The 26,306-nt window shown below is 33.2% G+C and overlaps 3 protein-coding genes and 1 long non-coding RNA gene across 4 annotated transcripts; 2 read left to right on the top strand and 2 right to left on the bottom strand.

The window, feature by feature from the left end:
• The first annotated feature begins 948 nt into the window (after nt 1–948).
• Nucleotides 949–7,245, top strand: LOC125859556 (cyclin-A2-4). The gene is made up of 13 exons (XM_049539326.1): nt 949–1,159; nt 2,224–2,585; nt 2,872–2,977; nt 3,072–3,158; nt 3,520–3,662; nt 4,156–4,248; nt 4,711–4,844; nt 5,318–5,393; nt 6,060–6,136; nt 6,256–6,289; nt 6,380–6,529; nt 6,624–6,758; nt 6,849–7,245. The coding sequence occupies exons 2-13, from the start codon at nt 2,289–2,291 to the stop codon at nt 6,906–6,908; spliced, it is 1,392 nt and encodes a 463-aa protein (XP_049395283.1). The 5' UTR covers nt 949–1,159; nt 2,224–2,288; the 3' UTR covers nt 6,909–7,245.
• A 633-nt stretch (nt 7,246–7,878) lies between these two features.
• On the top strand, nt 7,879–11,840 carry LOC125859790 (D-glycerate 3-kinase, chloroplastic). The gene is made up of 12 exons (XM_049539603.1): nt 7,879–8,239; nt 9,503–9,888; nt 10,017–10,096; nt 10,173–10,224; nt 10,304–10,345; nt 10,416–10,494; nt 10,576–10,607; nt 10,691–10,759; nt 11,005–11,079; nt 11,164–11,280; nt 11,364–11,414; nt 11,518–11,840. The coding sequence occupies exons 1-12, from the start codon at nt 7,996–7,998 to the stop codon at nt 11,659–11,661; spliced, it is 1,371 nt and encodes a 456-aa protein (XP_049395560.1). The 5' UTR covers nt 7,879–7,995; the 3' UTR covers nt 11,662–11,840.
• Nucleotides 11,841–12,305: 465 nt separating this feature from the next.
• LOC125859791 (uncharacterized) lies at nt 12,306–13,517 on the bottom strand. The gene is made up of 2 exons (XR_007445787.1): nt 13,333–13,517; nt 12,306–12,548 (listed from the first exon to the last, which is right to left on the bottom strand). It is a non-coding gene; the product is annotated as an uncharacterized LOC125859791 (long non-coding RNA).
• Nucleotides 13,518–16,830: 3,313 nt separating this feature from the next.
• On the bottom strand, nt 16,831–18,236 carry LOC125860228 (protein CDI-like). Its single transcript, XM_049540151.1, has 2 exons — nt 18,114–18,236; nt 16,831–17,967 (listed from the first exon to the last, which is right to left on the bottom strand). The coding sequence occupies exon 2, from the start codon at nt 17,957–17,959 to the stop codon at nt 17,195–17,197; it is 765 nt and encodes a 254-aa protein (XP_049396108.1). The 5' UTR covers nt 17,960–17,967; nt 18,114–18,236; the 3' UTR covers nt 16,831–17,194.
• Nucleotides 18,237–26,306: the final 8,070 nt, after the last annotated feature.

Raw genomic sequence — 26,306 nt, forward strand, 5'->3', positions numbered from 1 at the left:
AATTACAAGCTGATGTATATAGCTAAGCTATGACCATGACTTTCAATTTAGTGGATATGCTATGGTATATAACTGAAACATGGCACTAGCATCTCCCAAGGGGGTGACCTAGTAGTTGCTTAGGTATGAGAGTTATTCAGAAATATTAGGTCTGAATCCAGTTACAAGCAAGTTGCTTCATGTTAATCGAGATACACACAAATTGATACATCGAAACTCTTATATAAAAGATTCATGGATTAATCGAGATATGCACAAATTGATATATCGAAACTCTTATATAAAAGATTCATGGATTAATCGAGATATGCACAAATTGATACATCGAATCTCTTATATAATAGAGTACAAATATGCCATTATTAGAGTCACTTGAGTAGGGTAAGTGAATGATGGTTTTTCTCAATTAATCTCTCTTTGCATTGTAATATCTAGCTATCGTTACTCCTCTTGGGACCATAGTTAATACAATGAGCTACTTAGTTGCATAAATTTATCTGCATTCATCACGAGTAAGTACCTCATATTATAATTCTGGTCTCATGAGGTGTAACAATAACTAGGTTACAATGTGTAGCTAGGGAGTTCCTCAGATTCACGTGAATTCATCCTCCCTTCGATCATTAGACCTATAATTTTAAATGTTTAACAAGTTTAGTGATTCACCTTTTCATAATAGCACATTTTTTACTTCATATTTTAAGCAAAAAAATTCAAGTATACATACTATAATAAAACTACTATAATAGACAAAGGACTAAATGTGTATAATTTTCCAAAGTAAGGAGGGTAATTCAGGAATAAAACAGCCAGCTAGGATGTCCTTGTATTTTACATTTTCGGACCGCGTTTTACCTTATAATAACCAAATTACAATATTAATTTGCTCTATAAAACCGTTTTAGTCAAACCAGTCAAACCTCTCTCTGTTTTTTTTTCTCTTTTTCTCAGAGGCCATTACTGTAAACCCAAGATAAAGAATTACTCCCTAATTGAATTTCTTTTTTTCTCATTTTAAACCTTCCTTCAATTTTCTTGAATTTGAACTTTGAACTCAATATCCCGCCTCTCTTCCATCTCAATCTCCATTTTCTTTCATCAAGATCCTGTCTTGATCACATTCTTGAATGTTCTTGTAGCTGTTGAATGCAGAAACAAGGTTTATTAATCTACATTCTTTGTTCAATAACATTTTGCTGATATGATATGGTCTTTGGGGTTTCTTGAAATTATCAAATTTTGAATCTTCCTTCTTACATTGTTAATTTTTTCTATTTTATTGAAGTGGGTCGTTGGGTTTGTCTGATAATTTTGAGTTCTTGGAGTAGAGAAGAAGAAATGTAGAGGAATTTCCTTTAATTAGGCATCTAAATGTTTGGTAAAAGACGTATTTTTAAACGTTTCTTGGATTATAGTTCGATTTTGAGCCACATTGGTGGTGTCTGTCTGCTTCATTGAGATTTTTCTCTTGTTTAAGTTTTAGAACATTTACATTAGTGGAGATGTAAGTTCTTTGCCTTGTTTAATATTTTGCCTTGGTTTCTTCACTCCTATTGTTTTCTTTGAGCTGAGAGACTATCTGACGACCTCTCTACCCTCACCAAACCCCACTTGTGGGATATGTTTGTTGTTGTTTGAGAAATAAGTTCTTTCATATTTGTACTTCTTTTGATGGTTAATAGTTTAATGTTCATGCTTGATATTAGTAGGACATGTGGACGTGTTATTTTGATGAGTGGAGTATTATTTTTGTGAATATGGATCTGGAATATTGGGCGTTTCTTATGCACATTTCATTTTGAATGGTATTATCCTGTGAACTGGAATCCTATGGAAAGATTTATACATGAATTCCTTATTAAGTGTTGGATTTAGTCAAGATGAAGCGAAAGCTTTCCTTGTCTATAAATCATAATGGTTGGCTTCCATGATAAAGAATGTTAAGTTTCAATGTTTCTTGAGCTTCGTTATTCTTGATATGACATGCACATTTCATTTTGAACGGTATTATCCAGTGAATTGGAGTCCTATGGAAAGATTTATACATGAATTCTTCCTTATTTGGTGCTAGATTTAGTCAACATGAAAGCTTAAGCTTGCCTTGGCTATAAATTATAATGGTTGGCTTCCATGATAAAGCATGTTAAGTTTTGTTAGTTTCATTGTTTCTTGAGCTTCATAATTCTTGATATGTCATGTTACTGACTTTGAGAAGTTTTGCAGGTAAATGAGGGGGTTCAACTAAATGTAAATTGACTAGCTTAATTCCATTCCCCCCCACACTCACTATGAAGAGAGAAAATTCAGCAATCTCAGCTGCAATTGAGCCCATGGTTCGAGTTACAAGATCTCGAGCTGCTGTCCCTGAAAAATCCATGGTTGCTAGCACTGCAGAACTGCCAAAGCAGCAGGGCCAGAAACGTGCTCTGCAGATAAGTTCTAACCCGGCAATCCGCAGGGTGAGGAACAAGAATGTTCCACTTACTTCCTGTGTGGAGCAGAAATGCCGGCCAGTGCTTAAGGATGTCACAAATCTACGTTGCAACACTTCAAATGGAGATTGCCTCAATGCTGTGAAAGTCCCAGTTAGTAGTTCTTCCTGTTTTACTTGTATCATCTGCATTGTCATTGACACCATGCGAAACAAGTTTCATAAATTGACTGTTGTAGAGTTCCTTAAATATCAATAAGAGGTTTGAAATATCTGAAATATTGCAAGTAGAGAAGTAGTGTGCATTAGCGAATTCAAGGATTCATGTGTTGTATGTGCTTCTATATTATCCCAATAAAGCCTTGGTTATAGTGTATACACTTTCCTGCTGGCTCATTTTATCCCTGTTATTATCTGATTTAGTTTATTTTAATTGTCAGAAGAAGAAGAAGATCATGCGGGTTGGAAACAGCTCAATGAATGTGTCTAAAGTGACCACTTCTGTTGACCCTGAAGTCTATCAATTTCCAACCAAGTTACCACCAAGTACGGGTCAAGATGCTGAAAGCATGTCTTTCTAATCTGAGAAGTACTATTTGAGTCAGTTTTATGAATATTCACTTGATTTGTCTAACTACAGGGAGTAGCCTTAATCAAAGTTGCTCAGACAGAAAGTCCCATGAACAACAAGGAAATCCAGTAGAAATCAAAGGTTTTCCAAGAAAAGGTTAGTTTCCTTTTGAACTTGTTTCATAGAGACGATATAACTTTTGACAAGCTTGTGGTTGTTCTGGACAGGATGATTAAGAAAAAGAGATGATAATAACAAGTGATTTCTCCGTAGTAAAATTTATAAATCAATGAGGAAGCCTTGGTCTTATCCTCTTACTTTATTCTTGAGTACTTAGTGAATATGTTTTTGACCTAAATAATGATTGTAATTCTCCATCACACTTTCTTTCTTTGACATTTTTCTCTAGAGAAAGGATTCATATCTACTAGCTTTCTTGTGTTCCATGTAATTGCGACCATGTTGTTCTGTTATTGTTTTTCTTTTTGCATACTAAACTAATTGAACTTTTTACCAGGCATGGTTGGGAAAGCTGTTCGTGATGCGGCACCATCAACATCAACAAAGTTGGACTTCATAGACATTGATTCTGATAAAAAAGATCCACTACAATGCAGTCAATATGCTCATGATATATATAACAATTTACGGGTTGCAGAGGTTCGTTTAATTGATATTCTTGCACAGTTCTTCTAGATTTCTTAGTTGAAGAAGTAATTGGCACTCTGGCAAAGGTCATATTTGCACAAGCAACTCAAGGATGCTTTTTCACTGTTTTATTCAAAATTCGGGTTAGACAAATCAGCAACAATGCTCAACTTTCATTATAATTTCAGTTTTATCTGTAACCACTTAGGTTCTTTTCTTTGTTAATCCTCCTTCATACATTCAATATATGTTCACTTATGAAAGAATGCTGGATACTTTCGCTCAAGAATACTTTCCCACCGTGACACCTACTTATTGGAATGTTTTCCTCTGCATATTTATAAGCATTATTTGCTTAATTTTCTGAATCCAAATCTCAACTTGTATAACTTTGAGATTTCCTTGTTTTAGGATAATGGCGTCAAGTAGTAGCCGTAGTCTTTTTGAGTTACAGTGGATAACTGTAAACTTCTCCTAATGCAAAGTCTAATTTGTATTTCTCCAGATAATTAGAAGGCCGCAATCAAATTTCATGGAAACACTCCAGCGAGATATCACAGAAAGTATGCGTGCAATCCTTGTCGACTGGATTGTGGAGGTAAGTTGGTGTTTATCTAAAAAAAAAGAAACTGAATAGTTGAAGCATATTGTGTTATGTCTTCCAGTGCTGACATATTCTAATTATTAGTACTTGATTTATCTTGAACAAATAAATGTGAAACAGATCAATTTCCTAACAGTACTAACTTGGACAAGCAACTTACATTTTCATTTTGGGTTTTCATCATCTGGTGCTGATTCATCTTAGATCAGTTTAGAATAAGGCTTGTAAAGATCGTATGTGATTTTTTACTTATGATAAAATATAAATCATTCGTAAGATTCTTGTGAATTTGGTGCTAGTTAAGTCCGTATAATTTCAACTTGATGATGGATTCGTCCCGCCTCTCTGGCCCTTCCTTTACCTTTTCAGCTCAGAATGGTTGTTAGTTGCCTGCTGATTTTAGAAATGCTTTATAAGAATGCTGGTTGCTAAGGTCATTGTCTAATCTTGTGTCAGGTGTCAGAGGAATATAAGTTGGTGCCAGATACACTCTACCTTGCTGTTCACTTTATCGATCTATTTCTCTCTCAAAACTATGTGGAAAGGAAAAACCTGCAGCTCCTTGGAATCACTTGCATGCTAGTTGCCTCGTAAGCTCGACACAACTGTTTTTACTACTATAGGTTCTTTGAAATATTGCTTTTTGGGGAAACATTTTCTTGAAATGCTTAAAAGAGAAAGAAACTCAAGTCGAAGAAATACGGGATCCTTTCTTTCTAAATTAAACAGAAGTCTACTTCAGAATCTTTGGATCGGTTGGCCATGCCTAATAGTTGGAAGCGTCTTATCTACAAAGTGCATATAGGGCCAAGACTAAGGACTCCACTCATTTTAGAATCTGACAAAACAAATCTCATCATTCCATATATATGTGTGTTTATGAAGAAGTGCTCCTATGTAGCCACATTTGCAGACTGCAGTGTGCCTTCACCTGTAAAAAAAGAGGACATCAAACATTTTTGCCATCATTTTGCACGTTGTATTAAAAAATCTTCCCTTTTATCCCTGAATAAAGAATTACATTTTATCTGGCTGAACATGGATTTTTCTTTCAATTTTGAAGGAAATATGAAGAGATGTGTGGTCCACGTGTTGAGGAGTTCTGTTTCATCACTGATAATGCTTACACGAAAAATGAGGTAGAATACTGCTCTTTCAAGTTCTCACTATCAGGATCTTGAATTTCTGCATTACGTGACGAGAAAGGGTAGGAAGGACAAGCATAGTTCCAGCATAGTATGCTATTAGCTAGTTTAAGATGATGTCTTTGGGTTCTGTTCTGTACTTCCCATGGAGAACCTAATTGATGAACTTGATCATTCATATATCTCTCCTCTCTAAACTTCACATGTAGTTTACGTTCTCTATATGTGTTATTGTGTAATGTATATCATTTGGTATAATTATCAGGGGTCTATTCCCCTTCAGCTTTTGAGGTTTTTCTTAAGTGCTAGAACTTGTAGGTCTACATGAATCTCTATGCTTATTTCAAGCTTGCAAATATTGGAAGTAGATCTGTGTCTTCTGTTTCATTAATATTTATTAGTGAGAGAATCTCGTCGAACTCCTACAAGAAATGCAACTCTATGCAGCATACTGTCAACAATGATTTTATGGGTACAGTTCAGAGGAAATACTATATCTGCATGAAACCTCTTGGTTACTAAAGAAGACGTCGACACCTCCCCCTTCCCCTTTCCTTCTCTATCATTTTGCAGAACTCCCAGAAAAAAAATGGGTTTTCAGATATTATAATAGACTAGTTGGACAAACTGAAGGTTCTGATATACTAAAGTGTGGAGCAGGTCCTGGCAATGGAGATTCTTGTTCTGAACTTTCTAGGTTTCCGACTCTCAACTCCAACTGCAAAGACCTTTCTCAGGTACTTTTGTTTCAGCCATGGTTTATTTTTACACGTGTATAACAGCATAATGTTTCCTTTTCTTTTGTCTATGTGAAAACTGAAAATTTTCATCTTCATATGTATGATGCTATTTGTAGGAGATTTGTAAGAGCAGCACAAGCTTCTTACAAGGTAATGAATTAATGTGCATCACTTGAATGATAACAGAACTTTTCTCTGTACTGAAGTATAATCGTATTGCTTAATGATACATAATTTCAGAATCCCAATCTGGAGCTAGAGTTCTTGGCTAATTATCTCACCGAACTGACATTGCTCGAATATGGCTTCTTGAAATTCACCCCATCTGCTATTGCTGCATCATCTGTATTCCTTGCAAGATGGACACTAGATCAGTCAAGCCACCCATGGGTTTGCTTCTTGAATATACTGGTTTTCTTTTACTTTAATTCGTTAGCTTTTGCGTGCCTCTGGCGTGTAGAACTTATGCCTGCAACTTTGACAGAGTCCAACACTGGAGCACTATACCTATTACAAGGCTCAAGATCTGAAAACCACAGTTCTTGCACTACAAGGTCTACAGTTGAATACAAATAACTGCCTTCTAAACGTCATACGTGCTAAATACCGACAAGATGAGGTACTTGTATGTTATTATTCAAAAGTAGCATATTTGAGTTGTCATTATGTGTAGCTCCCTAATAAGTGTCTCTTTTTCCTGTGCCAACAGTTCAAGTCAGTCGCGTGTTTGTCTTCGCCAAAGCTACTTGAGACACTGTTTCAGACATGAAATTTGAAGATATAAGACTAACCAAATGGAGCAGCAATGCTGAAGCAGATGACATATTCTATAAAGGGGCGTTTTTGCAACTTGGCTCCTCCCTAGGCTTTTTTTATGAGAGTAACTGATTCAAATTCACATTATATTGAGTGTTCCTTTTGTTCACTCTTTTGCTGTAAAGGATTTGACATACTAGGAATATACTTAAACTTAGCAAGTTTAGCAGTAAAAAATGAGCAACTTTCTCAGTTGTAATTCAAGAAAATCATGCAGGTAATTTTGTACATGCTATTTTTTTCAACTCTGTTACCTTTGCCAGCTTTTGTAATTTAGAATGATTTGTCTTAATCTTCTATATCATTTGCTTATAAAATAATTGTTTCCCATAATATATGGCACTATTTCAGGGAGTCAAATGTTTTTCTTCCTACAATCTTTTAAAAAATTACTATGTATGATTTCTAGTATAACATACCCAATATGGTCTCACAAGTGAGATCTTGAAAGATTAAGTGTACACAAATTCTATCCTACGTTTGTGAGGTAAAGAGATTATATCTCGTAAATCCTCGACTCAAGAACTATGTATGATTTATATCAGTAAAAAGTGAAATCAACTTTATGTTATGATCCATGTATTTCAAATTTTGTGTTTCTCTATTAAGGGGTGGGGTTGAAGAAGGCAGCAATCCCTAGATTATATTTAAGTAACACTATTACTATTAGGAATATCAAATAGAGTTTCTTTGGAATCTTGTGATCTTAAATAAATACTAAATATTTATAATATTAAGTTTTTTTTTATCTGAATTCACAGTAAAGATTTTGTCCCTGTACTAAAGCCTATAAAAAAATATTATTTGAATTTTGTGATCTTAAATGTATGTTCCTATGTTAGTTATTGTTTTCCTCATTCTTTTTGTCCCCATAAAAAAAATCCAGCTTTGCTTTCAGGTCAGATTCCTTTTGGCCAAATCTTAACCGATCGTTTTGTAACTGTCGTATCCACAAAAAGCTGCAGCACACACACACTTGCTGAGAACTTCTCTTACTCACTGTGTGTATGTGAAAGAGAGAGAGAGAGAGAGAGCCGACAATGGCGGGATTGAATATATTATCTCAGACTCCGTCGCCATGGCAGCTGTCCGCTTCCTCCACATCATCATCATTATCATATTCTTTACGATTTCCACATTTTTATGATTTTAATAATATTTACAATTGCGGCGATTTCAAATGCTGGAAAATCGGGTCGACAAATTCTCCCCTTTCTGGAAACCCAAGAGCAAAGCGTCCAACTTTATCCTCTCAAATGTTGCCTCACCTCTCCAATTCATCAGGTTTTGAATTCCAGCTCTACTTTTGTTTTGCTTCAATTCAATTTTCAATTATTGTAATTTGGGTCCTACTATATTTTTTCCTTGTTCGAAGTGGGTGTGAACTTATTTGGCGAGATTCTTGTAATTGGCAGATAATTAGCTGTTCTTGCACATAAATGCTTTGTACCTGCTTATATTAGTTGATCGATCTTGCAGTTGCTAAAATGGGGTTTTTTCATAGGACTGGAAATATTCCTGTTAAGATAAGGTGACGATAATTTGGTTGAACAGATTAAGCCTAGCTTTGGTCCGTTTGATAGAGTGTATAAGAATAGTACTGAATATGTTCTTTTTTCTTTTCCAAAAAGAAATGGGGGAGGGGATTACAGGGTGGGAGAATTGAATGATACATGATTAGTTACAGTTCCATTGATTAGTTAGCTACAGTGAAAGTTAGCTAAGAGTTCAATTACTATATAGCTTGTAATCAAATCATTTTACAATCAGGATATGAAATATACAAATTTCTCTCTCTCGCTCAATTCTTCTTCTTCCTTACTAACTGTTTTCTTGAGAAACTCCTGAAATAGTGCTTCGATCCTCGAGTTCATTGTGAATTTCTGCAATCGAGTAACATTGAACCCTCACCAATAAAGTGAAAGTTTAGATAGTCAACCAACTGAGCTACTAAGATTCCCAAAATAGGGTGTATTAGTAATGCGGAGATTATTTCTTATCCACTGTCTGGAATGTTGTTTTAATGACCGCTTTGTCTTTAACCATGCTTATTTATATATTAATAGCCTTTGTATTACTAATATAACATGGTTTGCTATGTATTAGTTATAACTCTATATTACTGAAATTGAGTGTGTATTAGTTATACATAGGCTGGAAATCTTACCAAACAAAGTATTAAATAAAACTCTGAAGGTTATTCTTGTTTCCCTTTTTTCTTTTGAAATGAAAGGAATCAACTTTGAACGAAGGTTATTCTTCTAATTTCAAATACATATACAAAATTTGTGATAGGTTTTGGAAATTCAATTTTTACTTTATGAGATGAAAGACAAACACAAGGTGTAAGCCTAGATGCAAGTTTTGCTACATAGTGAAAAAGATGAATAGCTAACTGTATGCCGTGGATCTTTCTTTTTTACTTCTTGTAATCTATATGGTTTATTTATTGTGTCAGTTGATGACCATTAGTGTTACTTCCGTGTAAATGCTGTCCTGTCATGTTCTTTCACCCTTTTGCATTCATGGCTGATCATGGTTGTGCAGGCAGTGGATATTCATGGATGCAAGATAAATCTGCTTCTTGTGATAATTTTTCCCCTAATGGAAGGAAGCAAGGTCCATTGAATGCTGTGTCTTCAAAAGAAATAGCACAAGTTTCTTCTGTGGACGATCTTTATGAATTCATATGCTCAGGCCCCCTCATCAGTAAGATAGGTCTGACGTCAGAAAAGGTGGCTGAGTCCATTGACAAGTGGATAGAGTATGGGTTACGGCTTTGTAGATTGTTTCAGCTCAACCAGTTGTCTCTCAACGAGGCCCAAAAAATTCGAATCTACCACTACTATATTCCAGTCTTCTTGTGGTGTGAACAGGAAATTTCACAGCATAGTTCCAAGTTCAAAGAAGAAGAAGAAATCCCTCCATTGGTGGTAGACACATTTTTATTATTCTCTTGGTTCTTGTGTGTTTGATTTCCATTAAGGTCAATATCATGCTGGTCTGATTAGAAAATCTAGACATAAACACACCTAAGATAAGATATATTCTTGGAATGTAGATTGGCTTCAGTGCGCCTCAAGGATGTGGAAAGACAACGCTAGTATTCGCATTAGAATATCTTTTTAAAATCACTGGGAGGTAAGTTGCTTTCATGAGTTTTTGCTTCCCCTGTGGGACAGAAATAACCAAACATTATGCTCACACATAACATCAGGAGAGCTGCTACAATATCCATTGATGATTTTTACTTAACAGCAGAAGAACAGGTAATTGTTTCACGAGTTTGCTGCTTGCTAGTTTCCGTCTGTGTATTATCACCAATGCTGACACATTATGTGGTTTTAGGCGAAACTAAGAGACAGCAACCCAGGGAACTTGCTTTTGGAGGTAGAAAATGACGAATTTCACTTCTTCTTTTCTCAAAAAAATAAAATAAAAATTTTCATCTTCACTTCAGTTTCGTGGAAATGCTGGAAGCCATGATCTTCCATTGTCTGTTGAGACACTGACAGCACTAAGTAAATTGACGAAAGAAGGTGAATGCACCTTTTTAGCTTGTGCTACTTTTCAATTAGGCACTGCATCTATATGCTTAACTAATATTCAACTCCATCCAGGTGTGAAGATGAAGCTTCCTAGATATGATAAAGTAAGTAAGAAAGACTAGTAAACATTTAAGTCTCAGTGGGTTATTAATATTATGTGTTACTTAGTCTGAAACTCTATTTCCAGTCTGCTTACAGTGGTAGAGGTGACAGAGCTGATCCCTCCGAATGGCCAGAGGTTGAAGGGCCTCTACCGGTAGGAAGTTGTTTTTATTTAGAGCAGGCAATTAGTGGTTTTCTGTTCATCTAATGTTTAATGATTCAAAGAGCGACCCCAATTCCATCATTTCCACAAAGTAAAAGTTGAAATTCTAAAATGATATAAAATGTGAGAATGTCAGCATCATGTTCCCTTCTGTAAAAACACAACTTTTCTCATAGATCCAACTCAAGCGAAATGGTAAGATTGCCTCACGTCATTGTCAGTACTTTGGATATTAGGTAATTCTGTTTGAAGGTTGGATGCTTGGTTTCAAACCCCTTCCACCTGAAGTTGTCAAAGCTGTTGATCCACAGGTTCAAATACTAGACTCTCTCTGGATGCTTGTGCCTTTTATTTTGATCTATCTTCTTGGATCATTGAAACTTTAGAAATTGCAGCTAGAGACGGTCAACAAGAACTTAGAAACTTATTATGATGCATGGCATAAGTTTGTCAAGTCATGGATTGTCATCAAGATTCAAGACCCTAGTTATGTCTACCAATGGCGTTTGCAGGTTCGTTATGTGATATCATCTGCATTTTGCTCCATATTTATTCTTGTGCAATTTGTTTAAATAGTCTAGTGGGATGTTCTTAGGCGGAGATTGCAATGAGGGCTGACGGGAAGGCTGGGATGACTGATGAGGAGGTAAAACTTTATGTGTATTCTTTCTCCAAAAAGAAATGAAAATCATCAGTTAATGCTTTAGAGGAACGTTTTCCAATTTTTTATTTTGTTCCATTTTTCACAGGTGAAGGACTTTGTATCCCGCTACTTGCCAGCATACAAGGCTTATCTTCCCACACTGTACTCAGAAGGACCTTCTGGCTCAGATCCGGAGCATGTTCTTCTCATTGATATTGATGAAGGGAGAAATCCCATCCTCGGTTGCTAAGGTAAATCTGCAGTAATGGAGTTACTTTTGATCCTTGATAGATTATTATGCAAAGATCATAATAATCTTCGCAAGCATCATTTCCTCCTGAGAATGTCTTCAATTGTACATTCAAATGTACTACTGTAAATTAAGCCACATGTGAAGGTAAAATGTTTGAACAAAATTTTGCTCGAGTTTCATTGTTTAATTTAGATCCTCGATTGATTTTGTGCAAAAATTAAACCCTCACAAGCGTTCATTCCACCTGAGTGTGTCTTCAGTTGTATTTCAAGTTTAATACTGTAAATCATGCCATATGTGAAGGTAAAAATGTCTATTATTTTGTTGTTGTTCGAGTGTCTTTCTTTTGACTTGGTGTTTATTAAGCCTATCCTTTGACCATAAACCTTCTCTGGTAATGACTTATATTTGATGCAAATATGTCAAATACCTAACTCTAAGCTGTAAGTAGCCCAAAAGGGAACTATATTTTCTGTTTTATAACTTCTTTGCTCTAGCTATTTATCTAGTTTAAGAACAGGAGAGCAACTCCAGTGTGTTTGGTATGACAGAGTTCATGTTCCATGGAAATGGAGAATTTTATACTCACACCAAACAAACAGATACCATAAAATGTTCTACCTTGAAAGAAAGAAAAAGGATTTCAATAGAAAATGACTTAAAAGCACAAGTTTATTCAACTTCACAGTTGTCAAACACACAGTGGGAGGTAACAAAAGAGACGTGGAAGAAACAGAGTGTGAGAAAACAGGGAAACAAATTCCATTTTTAGCTTAACACAGGGTTGGCATGGCTAGGAGGGACATCAAGTACAGCAGCAGAGCATGTCCAGACAGCACTCGCAGGTCTCGTAGCAACAGAAGCAGCAACACATTGCGAACACACTGCATTCATTCACTCAAGTAAATCTGTCTTACTATCCATATTGTATTAAGGTCAAATAAAACACTACACCTCAAATCTTGATCCCTAAGTTATACGATTCCTCATTGTTTATATCGCTCTATTCAAGCTCATCTAAGTACATCAGTGATGAAAATTTTAAGCTTCTACACAAATTTGTCAGTCTCTTATGCTTCCAAGTTTTAAACCCCATAAACATGTTGATTATTCAGTTTTTGCTTCTAGAAAAGATTACCATCAATCTTTCCCTTTTTTAGTCTAGTGAATAAACAACATATCCAAAACTAAAACAAAACAAAAAAAAGCACCCCGCCCCACCCCCCTGCCATATTGGAGGATCAAAGCAGAATAAGGTCAGAAGATGCCTTCAGTGATCAAAATAAGGTCAAAAGATGTCTTTAGAGGCCTAGCCAAAGTAAAAAAGATAGGTAACAAAACTAGCATAATAGACATCTCACTTAGCTTCTTGCACATATGCCTTCCAAGTTTACGAATCACGAGTATGCACTTAAACTTGTATAAAGTTGAACAAGTAGACACACATCCTACTTAGTGCCTTATGTAGCAATTCACATCCTACACGACATCCTACCTGGCGTCTTACATGTATTGTGTCACGTAGAATACGTGCATCTACTTGTTTAATTTTATACATGTTTAAGTATGTACACACTCAAAATTGAAGGACATAAATGTCAGTTGATATCTAAAACTCGTAAATGTGAAAAAAAAAACAAAAAAACATAGATGTGAAAAAGTACAAACCAAGCGTAAAGGCATCCTTTTTCCTCGCGTCGACGTTTGACATGCTCAAGATAAGACATCTCTTGATATTGTGGTGCATCCATTTTTCTACTTCTCTCTAATATTCAACTACAGAGAGAGCTTTTGCTTTATAGCTTGACAAGATTTTTTTTTTAAAAAAAAACACTTTCAGTATATGGTTTATAAAGACAACTCAAAAGTCTGTGTAGAGTAAGACTCATGATTTGTCTCAATTATAATATATCAGGCATTAATTAGAAATTTGGATTTGGTCATTTTCAGTATAATACTACTTGTCTTCTCATAATTGGCCATTGTACATATCTTTCTCATTTTTTCAGTAGACATTGTTAGAGTATCAACTTACTCATACATTACCAAAAAGACATAATGATTTACACTCGATATTTGTTGAATCCCCTTATATAAATTTCTAGCTCCACCATCTTCGGAGAGCAAAGGAAGTAAAAATTAGTAACAGCAGTATGATAGGAAAGATTGGTATTAAGTCCCTGTCGTGGGGTAGAGAAACATGAAACGTGTGGCATTAGTTGTTTCCACAAAACCTAGAAGGATCTATCAAAGTTATCTCAAATGACAGAGATGTGAGGAAAGACTACAGGTTTTTTTTAAACCTAAAATCATGTTAAAATAACAGGTACTCCTACTAATCATCATTTCAACAAGACTGCAACTTTTTATATAACCGAGAAATCCACGAGGCCCAATGGGATCACAAGTAACAATTGTTCAATGAACAACTACAACATATCTAATGTAATCCCACGAGTGAGGTATGGGGAGGGTAGACTGTACAATCGCTCAATGATTTTACAAAAATTGTTCATTCAACAGACAGATGATCTCATCAGCAAAAAAAAGTAGTGTAGCTGGATTACTACAATGAGGGTACTGCCAAGTTCAATCATACACATGTAGACTTCATCATGAGCTACCTTACATTATTGTTGTACATTACGTGATCTTCTGAACTCGATTTTCACATTGAAACCTCAATTATTTGAGCATATTGAAGGATTCCTCTCTTTTCTGTTGCAGTTACATGAAAAAACACAAAAAGTTAGCCTAACTTCATTCTAAAAATATTGTTTCCCTCCCTATCAGGCTCATGAAGTTACAGTACTACTAATGCCTCATTAATAAGCACCACAATCATCGTAGTGATATCATTTTCAGGATTGTTGACATGTTACTGCTTATGAGGAGTTTGAAACTGATACAAGTTATCGTTACAAGCTAACAAGTTCGTAGTTGGAATTGTGATTATTGTTTAGGTTTGAAACAGAAACAAGTTAGTGCAACCAGTAACAACATGAGAGATCATACTCTTCAGCCTTAAAAAAGAAGCAAATGAACTCAAGAATTATGATAAATTGACTCCTGAATCAGGAAATATGGGACATATCAGGTTGTAAAAACATTATCAATCTCAATCCAAAAATAATAAGGGACCGACGATGAGTCCACAGGTGGAAAAAGTATGCTTCATACCCATATGGCGCCAGCATAAATGTTGAGTTAAATAAAGTTGCAGTATGTGAGATACTCAATGAGCTTCAAAGGCACAAACAGGTTCGGTCAAGCCAGCTTATCTGTAGTGTTCCAAAGTAAACGAGAAGTTTATGCTAAATTGCTCGGACTCGGGTGTGGATCTAAAGGTTGGCTTCTCCGTCATATAAATTTTAGGATTCAGGGTATGGATCTGAGTGCAGATGCGGGTGTTGAGATAAGCCAATAAATGCATATTATCATATAAAGTATATATCTTGATTAATTAAACCTATCGAACTAGAACTAATAGAAGTTAATTCTTAATAATACCTAATATTTTATTCATAGAATATCTAGTGTAACAACCAAACATTCTCATACTTTATATGACTACATGACATAAACCCAAAAATCAAACAAAATACCCAATCAATCTACACATTTGGTAATAGATGAGTCAAAAAACACCCAAGGTAAGTTGACCAAATCTGGTGTGCCACATCCATGTCGTATCAACATGGGTGCGGCAAAGATTTTGAAGAGTAAGAGCAACATAGATTTATCTATACACACTAAACCACTGACTTATGCTGATCAAACTAATACTAATAATCAGAAGTTATAAATGTTATCTGCACAAATGTAAAATTCTTCACATCCAATGTAATGCTTAATCAAACAATCTAAGGGTAGGATACCTAAATAAACCCTTAAACTATGAAAATAAGTAAGTGCACTGTAGAATAATGATAGATATGTTAGAATTAGGAAGTTCAAAATCTAGGAAAGGTAGATTTACCACATTGAGAGGTAGAATTCTGAGGAGAAGACTGGCCAGTGGCCAACAATCCTCTACAGCATCTGATGCTTATGCAATCAGCAGTGTTAATCAACTTTCACAGAGAAATACCACTGCCAGCAGAAAAGTAAGTTTGAAACAAAGGTCAGTCACTCCGCAAATCCAAATACGTCTTCCGGGAAACGGAAGGTAAACATAAGCTATGATGTCTAGTACAAGCATATCTTTAGAAAGATGTTAGATTAGATCAATGTATGCTTACACATTAAGAAGTGATATGCATAGAAACACTCTTATTTTCTCTTTGAATAGACTATTGTTTTACATTTATTACCTGGAAAAAACTATCCCAAAATAGCAGAAGCTAGTGACCATAAAAAAGATAAAGGGACAGAGTGCCACAAAAAAATCAGTTTAACCATAGACAAAGGGGAAGTATAGATTAAAAAGGAAGTAATGAGTGTTTGGCAAATAACATCTCAATCAGTGCAGATTTAAGTGACAAATGATACCCCATTGTTTAAGAGAATAAAAGATAAGACATAGCATCATTTCTAACAAGCAAAAAGAATTAGAAGGACAAGCAAATTGTCTGAGAAGAATAACCACAAGGGCAGATGGACATGAAGGCAACGGCTTCTAATTTAGCTGTTAGGCTAAAGCACAGACATGATCAGTCTCACTATTGTAAGTNAAAAGATAAGAGATAGCTATCATTTCTACCAAGCAAAAAGAACTAGAAGGACAAGCAAATTGTCTGAGAAGAATAACCACAAGGGCAGATGGACATGAAGGCAACGGCTTCTAATTTAGCTGTTAGGCTAAAGCACAGACATGATCAGTCTCACTATTGTAAGTTGAGGCAGCACAAGCATAAATGAGCAATTATACGAACAACCCACTACTTCAAAGTGCTTTCTTGAGCAACATAAAAGAAAAAGTTATTGTAACGCGCACCTCCTACTCAACACCATCCTCCCCATAAGAAAACCCAAAGCATAAAAAGATGACAATGATACTGTCAAAGTGATAGATAACTCAAACTAAGAAAAGTTACTTTTTGCTCAACACCTTATGATAAGCTCAAGAAGCTTCTTGAAAACACACCAATGCTCAATACAGAATTAATTCTCAAAAAAAACATCTTGCAGGAAGAGAGGGGAGAAGGGGCATTTCCTGAAACCAAATTACAGAAGCAACCAAACCTCCATCGTTTCTCATTAATGAAACCAAATTACAAATCCAGAGCAGATATCAATAATAAATTTGTAGATCATCACACAATCTACTACCTTCTATACTAACAGACATCTATTACAATTATAATACAACTCTAGATGACTTAAAATTCTGCTTATCAGATATAGCAACACAGAATAAATATTGGCTTGAATTACAAAGAATCTCGAAGTGAGAAAATACAAAATAAATAATGTGGAAGATTAAATTAATGGCATAACCTTCTAATTACTGAACACACTTACAACAACAACCACCAGCTGATTACCTTAACATACACCCTGCGATTTAAACAATGTTGTCTACATTGGCTTAAACCACCTTCTCCTTTGCCTTCTTGGACTCTTCCAATTCCTTCAACCACAATTCACCAAATTCACAATCTTTCCACGCCTCAAACCAGGGTCCACCAAGTGTATAGTGAATCGCCTTAGGAAATGTAGCTGGATCACCTTCAACAACCTTATTATGCCCCACAAGAAAGTTCCACACAAATGGAACCTCCCCAATCTCCTCATCCTCCAACCACATGAAGCGATGTAGATATGCCCCGGACTCAGAATTCACCACCTCAGGTGTTAGCCCCCGGTTCTTTGGATGTCCACAGTTATAAAGAACCATGGACGACCAATTCTTCCTAGGATAAACCGTTTGCACTGCACCGTCCATTTTCGTAGTCTCTTTAGGAGTATAATCATGTTGTACACACATTAAAGCATATTTATCATCAACCATATCCCTCAATTCTTTAATATCCCCTAAGTACAAGAAATCACAATCAACAAACATAGCCCAACCCTCATAATCTGCCAAATAAGGCGTCAAAAATCGCGAAAATGAAAACTCAGTACTTTCCAATTTCCCTCTTTCACGCCAATACAGACCCTGCTCCCTCAACTCACATTGCTTAATGGGTGTTATCTCAAGTGGGATTGATGATCTTTTCAGAAGGGAATAACGACAAACCTCATACGCAACGTCTTCTCGTGGATCATAGCCTACGAAAATCTTGAATGGCTTCAAAGGGGCCTCAGATTTCTCTACATTTGAATGCAAATCTTTCACCACAGACGACATTACAGTCTCTGCAAATCACAAAATCAACAAAATTACAAATCCCTGAAAAACAACTTATTTGAATCTTGAAAAAAAATCGCATTTCTGTAAACAAAATCGAATCTTGGACCATAATTATGAGTTGAAATAGAAAATTTGAAAGCTTGAAACATACCTTTTTAGAGCGATAACAGATCTGGTTTGGACTGCAAAGAGAAAACAATATTTTTTTTCCTTTTCTGGTTGAAGAAAAAGAGTCAAAGATTTGTAACTGAGAAGTAATAATTGTGAGGGATCCCGAGAAGAACGTAAAGTATTTAAAGAACACTAGTTTTCTAAATACACGGAGTAAAATTTATTTATTTTTTTAAAAGTTAGACACGACACGTGCGTCGTACATGGCATTATACATACGATGTGAGTTATGAAATAGAACGTCATTAAGGATGAATATGTTTACTTGCACAATTTTATATAAACTTAAGTGTTTATTTATGCACATTTAAAATTAGAGAATGTAGATATCAGATGATATCAATTCAAAAATATTTATATACTCCCTCCGTCCCATTTTATGTGAGGTAGTTTGACTCGATACGGAGTTTAAGAAAGAAAAGAAAACTTTTAAAATTTGTGATCTAAAATGAATGATAGAAATTTGTGTGCTTGTAGGGTAAAATAAAAATTTTATAGTTAAATTGTTACTTAGTATAAAAATGTGTCATTTTTTTTAGACTGACTAAAAAGAAAAGTAAGTCACATAAATTGAAACAGAGGAAGTATTATGCTTTAAATTTAGTATCGAAATTTAGAAGTTTGAATCTCAATGAGGAAATGGATAATTTTGCCTAATCTCTGACTAAACAATTTGTATGGCTATGTGTTTGATAAGATGGCCCAACCAAAATGACAATTAGGAGTACGATAATACAAAGGCTTTTGTTTTTTCTTCTCATGAATTTCTATGTCATTTTGTTAATGTTGTTAGTAATTGCTATAAAAGAAAAAGAATAATAGTAAATAAGAATGTCAAATGGACAGATTCAGGTGGGTTAATATGAACTAAGTTAATATTTTAACGAAATATTAACTTGTTTAAATAGTACTTATGAAGAAAAAAATAATACATTATAGCTCAATCAACTAAATTATTGTGTGAAAAATACGAGTGTTTACCCAATGCAGATGGAGAGTGTTGGCATGTGTTACACTACTTTTTCTTTTCTTTTCATATTTTATAAAAGAGAGCTTCACACATGGCATACCTAAGACATAAAAGTTAAGTACTTATTACCTTATTAGTCATTATTTAAGATAATTATAGTATTTTTATTTTTTTAGTTTGTTTCAATTTATGTGGTATAGTTGGAATTTAAAGATTTAAATTTCTATATTTTGATCGTTAATTTGGATATAGAATTTTTAAGTTCCTTTATATAAAATTTACATAAAAATACTATAAATCACAATAATTAACAACTTAAATATTTAAAAAGTATATAAAAGAAATTGATTACTTCATACTTGTTTGACTCTCAAAATTTAAATTGTGCAGTATAAACTGGGACAAAGAGAGTATTAACAGTATTCCTTTAGCCATCATTATTGAAACATATTGAAAGATTAGTTTGAGCAGTACTTTAAGCAAAATAAATTTGTTTCCTCGACGCTCTCCTTTTCTTAATATCTTTTACTCTTAAAAAAACTGTTAATGGTCATATAGAATGTTATTTAGGACGCATATATGTATTTGTTCAGTTTTATACAAATTTAAATATTTATTTATGCAAATTCAAAATTAAAGAATTTAGATGTCAAATAATTCTAATTTAAAAGACATATTTATATATTATACTAATCTCTCACTAAACACTTTTTATGGCTATGATGTTGCCTGTTTGATAAGATGCTCCAGCCAAAATGACAATTAGGAGTACGATAATCCTAAGGCTTTTGTTTTGTCTTCTCATGAGTTTTCTTTATAATTATTTATTTATTTATTTATATTTGTTAATGTTGTTGTTATTGCTATAAAAGAAAAGAATAATAGTAAATAAGAATGCCGGACAGATTGAAGTGGGTTAATATGAAGTAAGTTCATATTTTAACGAAATATTAACCTGTTTAAATAGTATTTGTGAAAAAATAATAAATTATAGCTCAATCAACTTAATTATTGTGTGAAAGACGCGGGTGTTTATTGTTGGCATTTCAGATGGAGAGTGTCGCTATGTGCTTGACTACTTTTTTTTCGGATGTGTTTGGTATGAAGAAAAATGTTTTCAGGAAAATATTTTATTGGAAAATAAGTTGGTTTTTAATTTATTTTCTTATACTTGATTGGTAAATGAAAAATATTTTCTAGCGTTTAGTTGGTGAATGAAAAATATTTCTTTAGGAAAATAGTTTCTGACTCAAAAATCAACTTCGATAATCGATTCAAGACTCGAACCGACACCCAAATCGGGACACGACCCCAACAACCAATTTGAGACCCGACCCTCGATTCAGAATATCTTTCATTCAAACTAGGACTCAACCCTGACCCTAACGACTGATTACGAATCTGATCCAAGACATGACACTAACTCATACGTGGCATGTTAATGTAGAATGTGAATAGCCATATAGGATGCTATTTAGAACACATATGTTTATTTGTTCAATTTTATATAAACTTAAATGTTTATTTATGCACATACAAAATTAAAGAATGTAGATATCAGATTATACTAATTTAAAAGACATATTTATATATTATGCTTTAAATTTATTATCAAAATTAAGAATTTGAATCTCGATGAAGTGAGGGATTATTTTGCCTAATCTCTCACTGAACACTTTGTATGGCTATGCTGTTTGATAAAAATGCTTCAACCAAAATGACTATTATGAGTACGATAATACTAAGGCTTTTGGTTTTTCTTCTCATGAGTTTTTATTTTTTATTATTTGTTTATTTTTTTCATTTTGTTAATGTTGTTATTATTGCTATAAAAGAAAAGAATAATGGTAAATAAGAATGTCGAACAGATTGAAGTGGGCTAATATGAACTAAGGTAATATTTTACGAAATATTAACTTGTTTAAATAGTATTTGTGAAAAAATAATAAATTATAGCTCAATCAACTTAATTAGTGTGAAAGACGTTGGTGTTTACCGTTGGACATGTCGTCATGTGCTTGATTACTTTTTTTCGGTTGTGTTTGGTATGAATGAAAATGTTTTCAGGAAAATATTTTCTTGGAAAACAAGTTAATTTTTAACTCATTTTCTCATGTGTGGTTGGTAATGAAAAATATTTTTTAGCGTTTAGTTGGTGAATGAAAAATATTTTCCAGAAAATATATTTTACTTTTTGGCTAGAGAGTAGAATTTTTTCTTTAGAAAAATAGTTTCTGACTCAAAAACCAAACCTTGATAATCGATTTGGGACTCGACCCGACATTCGAGTTGGGACACCATCCCAACGACCAATTTGAGACCCAACTCTCAATTAGGGATCCGTCGTCATTCAAATTGGGACCCAACCTGCTTGACCCTGGCAATTGATTAGAAAATTCGATCCAGAACATGACACCGACTCATACGTGACGTATTACATGTAGAATGTGAATTGCAACATAGAATGCTATTTAGGACATATATGTCAATTTGTTTAGTTATATACAAATTTTAAGTGTTTATTTATGCACGTTTAAAGTTACAAAACATAAATGTTAGATAATATCATTTTAAAGGACACATTCATATAATATACTTTAAATTTATTATCAAATTTTGAAATCTGAATCTCGAAAGTTTAATAATGTCATATGAAAATAAGGAATATTCACGGCACCGACAAAATAAATCAATGAAGAGAGGGATTTTTTTTGCCTAATCTCTCACTAAACACTTTGTATGGATAAAGAAGCTCCAACCAAAATGATAGGAATGGAACAATACAAAGGCTTTTGTTTTTATTCTCATGAGTTTTTTTTTTTTCATTTTTTAAATGTGGTTATTATTGCTATAATAGAAAAGAATAAGTAGTAAATAAGAATGTCAAACAAACAGATTGAAGTGGGTTAATATGAGCTAAGTTAATATTTTAACGAGTTATTAACTAATTCAAATATTATTTGGGAATAAATATTGAATCATAGCTTAATCGACTTAATTAATGTGTGAAAGACGCGGATATTTGTCGTCAGCAAAATAGATAGAGAGTTTCGACATGTGTTACGCTACTTTTTTTTTCTTTACAGGTTCACACATGGCATACCTAAGACATAAAAGTTAAGTACTAATTATTATCTCATTTTATTTAAGATAATTAAGTTATTAGTAGTATTTTATTTTTTCAGTTCGTTCCAATTTATGTTGTATAGTTGGAATTTAAAATTTAAAATTTCTAAATTTTTATCGTGAATTTGGATATAGAATTTTAAGTTCTTTAATATAAAATTTATATAAATCATAATAATTAACAAATAAAATATTTGAAAGGTATATAAAAGAAATTGATTACTTCATATTTGATTGACTCTCAAAATTTAAATTTGCAACATAATTTGGGACCACTACAAGAAAAGTGTGAATTACATGGGGATTAGTATGAAAATTTACAGGAAAATAAGTTTCCTACGGATTTTCATACTAATCCCCAAGAAAATTCTCATGTAATTCACACTTTTCTTATAGTGGACATAGATAACATCAACAATATTCCTTTAGCCATCATTATTGAAACATATTGAAAGATTAGTTTGAGCAGTAATTTCAGTGCCGGCTCTTGCCTATGAATTTTTAGGCCAATGCCCCCAATTTTTGTGGGCCTCAAATTTCTATTAAAAAAAATTATGTTTAATTTTTTCATGAAAAAAAATAATTATTTATAATAAAAAGTATATATATATATATATATATATATATATATATATATATATCCTTTTTAACTCCTTTTGTACTCTATTTCTTCAAATTTTTGATAGTTAGAATAATATTCTGTCAAAAAAAAATCAATAGTCGAAAAGTGTTGAACAAAGTAAATTACAATTTTTTTTTATTTCTTCATAACTTTTCATATTAAAGTAGGGTATACCAAGTTATCAACTTTTTGAATCAAATTCTATGATTCTAACTCTCATCTTTATTTAAAATTTATCAACTTATTACTTATAAAACTATATTACTGATTCATATAATAATTGTCTCAATAAAATGATGTTTTTCAATGTTGAATTGATAAAGTCTTGCTTAAAAATAATAATTAAAAAAAGTATTTGAAAAAATCATTTATAAAAAAGACATTAAGGAATAATTTGCATCTAAAAATTTAGAAAAATAAATAAATACAGATAAAATTTATTTAAATTTTAGGCCTCTAATTAAAATTTTGCTTTAGGCCTCGAATTATGTTGAGCCACCCCAGAGTAATATAAGCAAAATAAATTTGTTTCCTTGACGCTCTCCTTTTTTTATTATTTTTTACTCTTAAAAATTGTTATCTCGAATATCTTTATCGATTTTTGCTAGCTAGATGGCGGACTTCATGGATGCCATTGACCATGACGACCCTAAAGGGTTATTTACTTGCTATCCAAAAAATTCAAAATTTAAATTTGACGAATTAAATTTTTGATTTGTTGGTTCTTGAGAAAATGATCAAATGCCTCCCTAATCTATTATCGAATTTTCAACTACACACTTAAATTTTATGGGGGTCCTATCACCCCTCTGAACTGTTTTAAAATAGAATAAATAAATCCTTAATGTTGAGTTGGCTGAGAAAGTGTATTTCACTCTCTTTGAGAGAGCGAAAAAAGAATAAATAGGGATACTTTTATGTTTATTTCATATTTTTATTTTATTTTCTTTCTCTTTCTAATTAAATTAAAATAATCTCCCTCACCCCACCCCAACCCAACCGCCCCACACTTCTTCTTCTTCTTCGAAAAAACTACCTATATAGACATACTTTCATACCATAAATACATATATTCTTACTAGTTTAAAAATATTACTTATAATACCATTTTTTTAATAAATATACCGTATCTTTTAAAATATATAATCAAATACACAATTCCATTAAAAGTGGTAATTAATAATTATCCTAACATTATACTTCCTTAATTATTGAGACTTTTTACAATTTAAATCAATTTCTCTCTTTCCAATTCCACCGTTTCCCTCCCCAGTCACACGTCTCCTTTGTATCTTTACCCATACCTACACATTATTATCCTTCATCTTCCATTACCCCTTCTTCTCAACCTACTCAATGCATATTTTGGATGTAAAAATTTCATACCCAACTTTACATAAGCAGCAGCATTATATATAGAGGTGAAGTATTTTATTTTTTTTGGTTGATGTATTTTTGTTTGACACCATTTTCATGTATCTAATTCACAGATGTAGTAGTTTCAAAGTTCAAATTTAAGATTTTTTCATTGGTTGAATTTGTTAGTTCTTCATACTATTTTAATGGCTGATTAATATTGACTTTCATATTTATTTGTATGCTTTCGTTAACAATGTTGCGATGGTTGCAGGTTTTGACTATTCATCTTCCAACATTCGAGTGGAGAGTAGAACTAAGTTTAGGAACGAATTAAAATGGTTGACTATTAATCATGTATCTCGCGAGTAATGACACATGTATCTCAATTACTCCGTTGATTAAGGAAATAAGTTACAACTAATTAATTTAAACAAATAAAATATGTATCTCAATTTTAAAATTCGGCAGGCACCCGTATCTCCCAGATTCAGACTCATGTATCCTAAGTACAAAATATGGTAGATACTTGTATCTCAATTACTAATCTAATTTAGGAAATCAGTTACAACTAATTAATTTAAACAAATAAAATATGTATCTCTATTTTAAAATTCGGCACATACATGTATCTCGCGGATTCATACTCATGTATCCTAAGCACGAAATATGGTAGATACTTATATCTCAATTACTCCTCTAATTTAGGAAATCGGTTACAACTAATTAATTTAAACAAATAAAATATGTATCTCGATTTTAAAATTCGGTAGATACATGTATCTCACGGATTCATACTCATGTATCCTAATAAGCATGAAATATGGTAGAGGAAGTAATATTTGAAACTATCGGGAATTTTAGTAATTAGAACCTAAACTAGTGGGATTTATGTAGTTTGCCCTTCTTCTTCTTCACACTCACCGTACACCTCTTCTTCTTTTCACACTGTTGCTTTATTTTTATTTTTCATCACAAATCTCTACAAAAATTTTCAGGAATTCTACATATTAACCGTCTCTTACCCATAATCAAAGAACCTTTAAACAAATTTAGTTATTACTCCCAAATCAAAGTAATAAAATAAAGAAGTTAAAAAATCAATTTTTTTATCGAAACATTTCAAACAAACATAGAATTTTCAATTTTCAACACCTTCACAAGCTCTTCTCTCAAATGCTAATTCTAATTTCATATTCTTGAATTTAACCACAAATTGGGATATTTTCGAAATGGGACATAAAAAATTCAATTGGGTCATAATTTTTTTCAATTGGATTAATTTCAATGTTTTAATTTGGTTTGCTACTTTCACCAACATTAAGAAAAGAAAGAAATTGAATTCAAAATTTATGGCATGCCCATATACTACTTTGGGTAAATTCCTTCATAAGCCCCCAACATAAGTAAAATGTGTAACAATGAACTTTGAGAGAAATTGTGGAGAATAGGATAAAGATATTGGTCATAGAAACTTTTACTCGTCGAAAAAAATTTACCGTCTTTTCTCTTGCCGGAATGTTAATGGATGAGAAGTGGGTTTGACAATGGTGATGTTCTTAATGATAATGGAGGGTTTCTAAGGGGGCATACAATAATTTAAAAAAAGTAAGAAAAATAATTTATTTATTATATTTATTAGGTGGCATTGACATGGCGCTGACGTGGCACTGACATGGCATGTGCATGTGTTACACCACAATACACATGAGTGACTATGTCATTTTAGGGTGAAATTTATTTTCTTATAAAATAGCTCAGGTGGTAATAGGACCCTCGTGCAGTATGAGTACATAGTTGGAAATTCAACCATAGGTTGGAGGAATTTTTGACTGTTTTCTCTTAGTTCTTTGTTCGAAACTATTAAGTACAATATGTATACCTCTAGGAATTAGAGTATACATGATATTGTTTTTTTCCTTTTAAATTTTTTAAAGGAGAGTATGGATGGGCTTCTGTAGCCCCCAAATAGACACAGATTCCAAGCCCATATAGCTTTCATTGGGCTTTGAATAAAAAAGAATTGGGCTTTAGCTTTCATTGCTTATGTGCTTTTCTCTCAACTAATTTGGATTCAAAATGTTTTATTGCATTTTCTC

This window comes from Solanum stenotomum, chromosome 3, assembly GCF_019186545.1.
Source record: "Solanum stenotomum isolate F172 chromosome 3, ASM1918654v1, whole genome shotgun sequence".
NCBI lineage: Eukaryota > Viridiplantae > Streptophyta > Magnoliopsida > Solanales > Solanaceae > Solanum > Solanum stenotomum.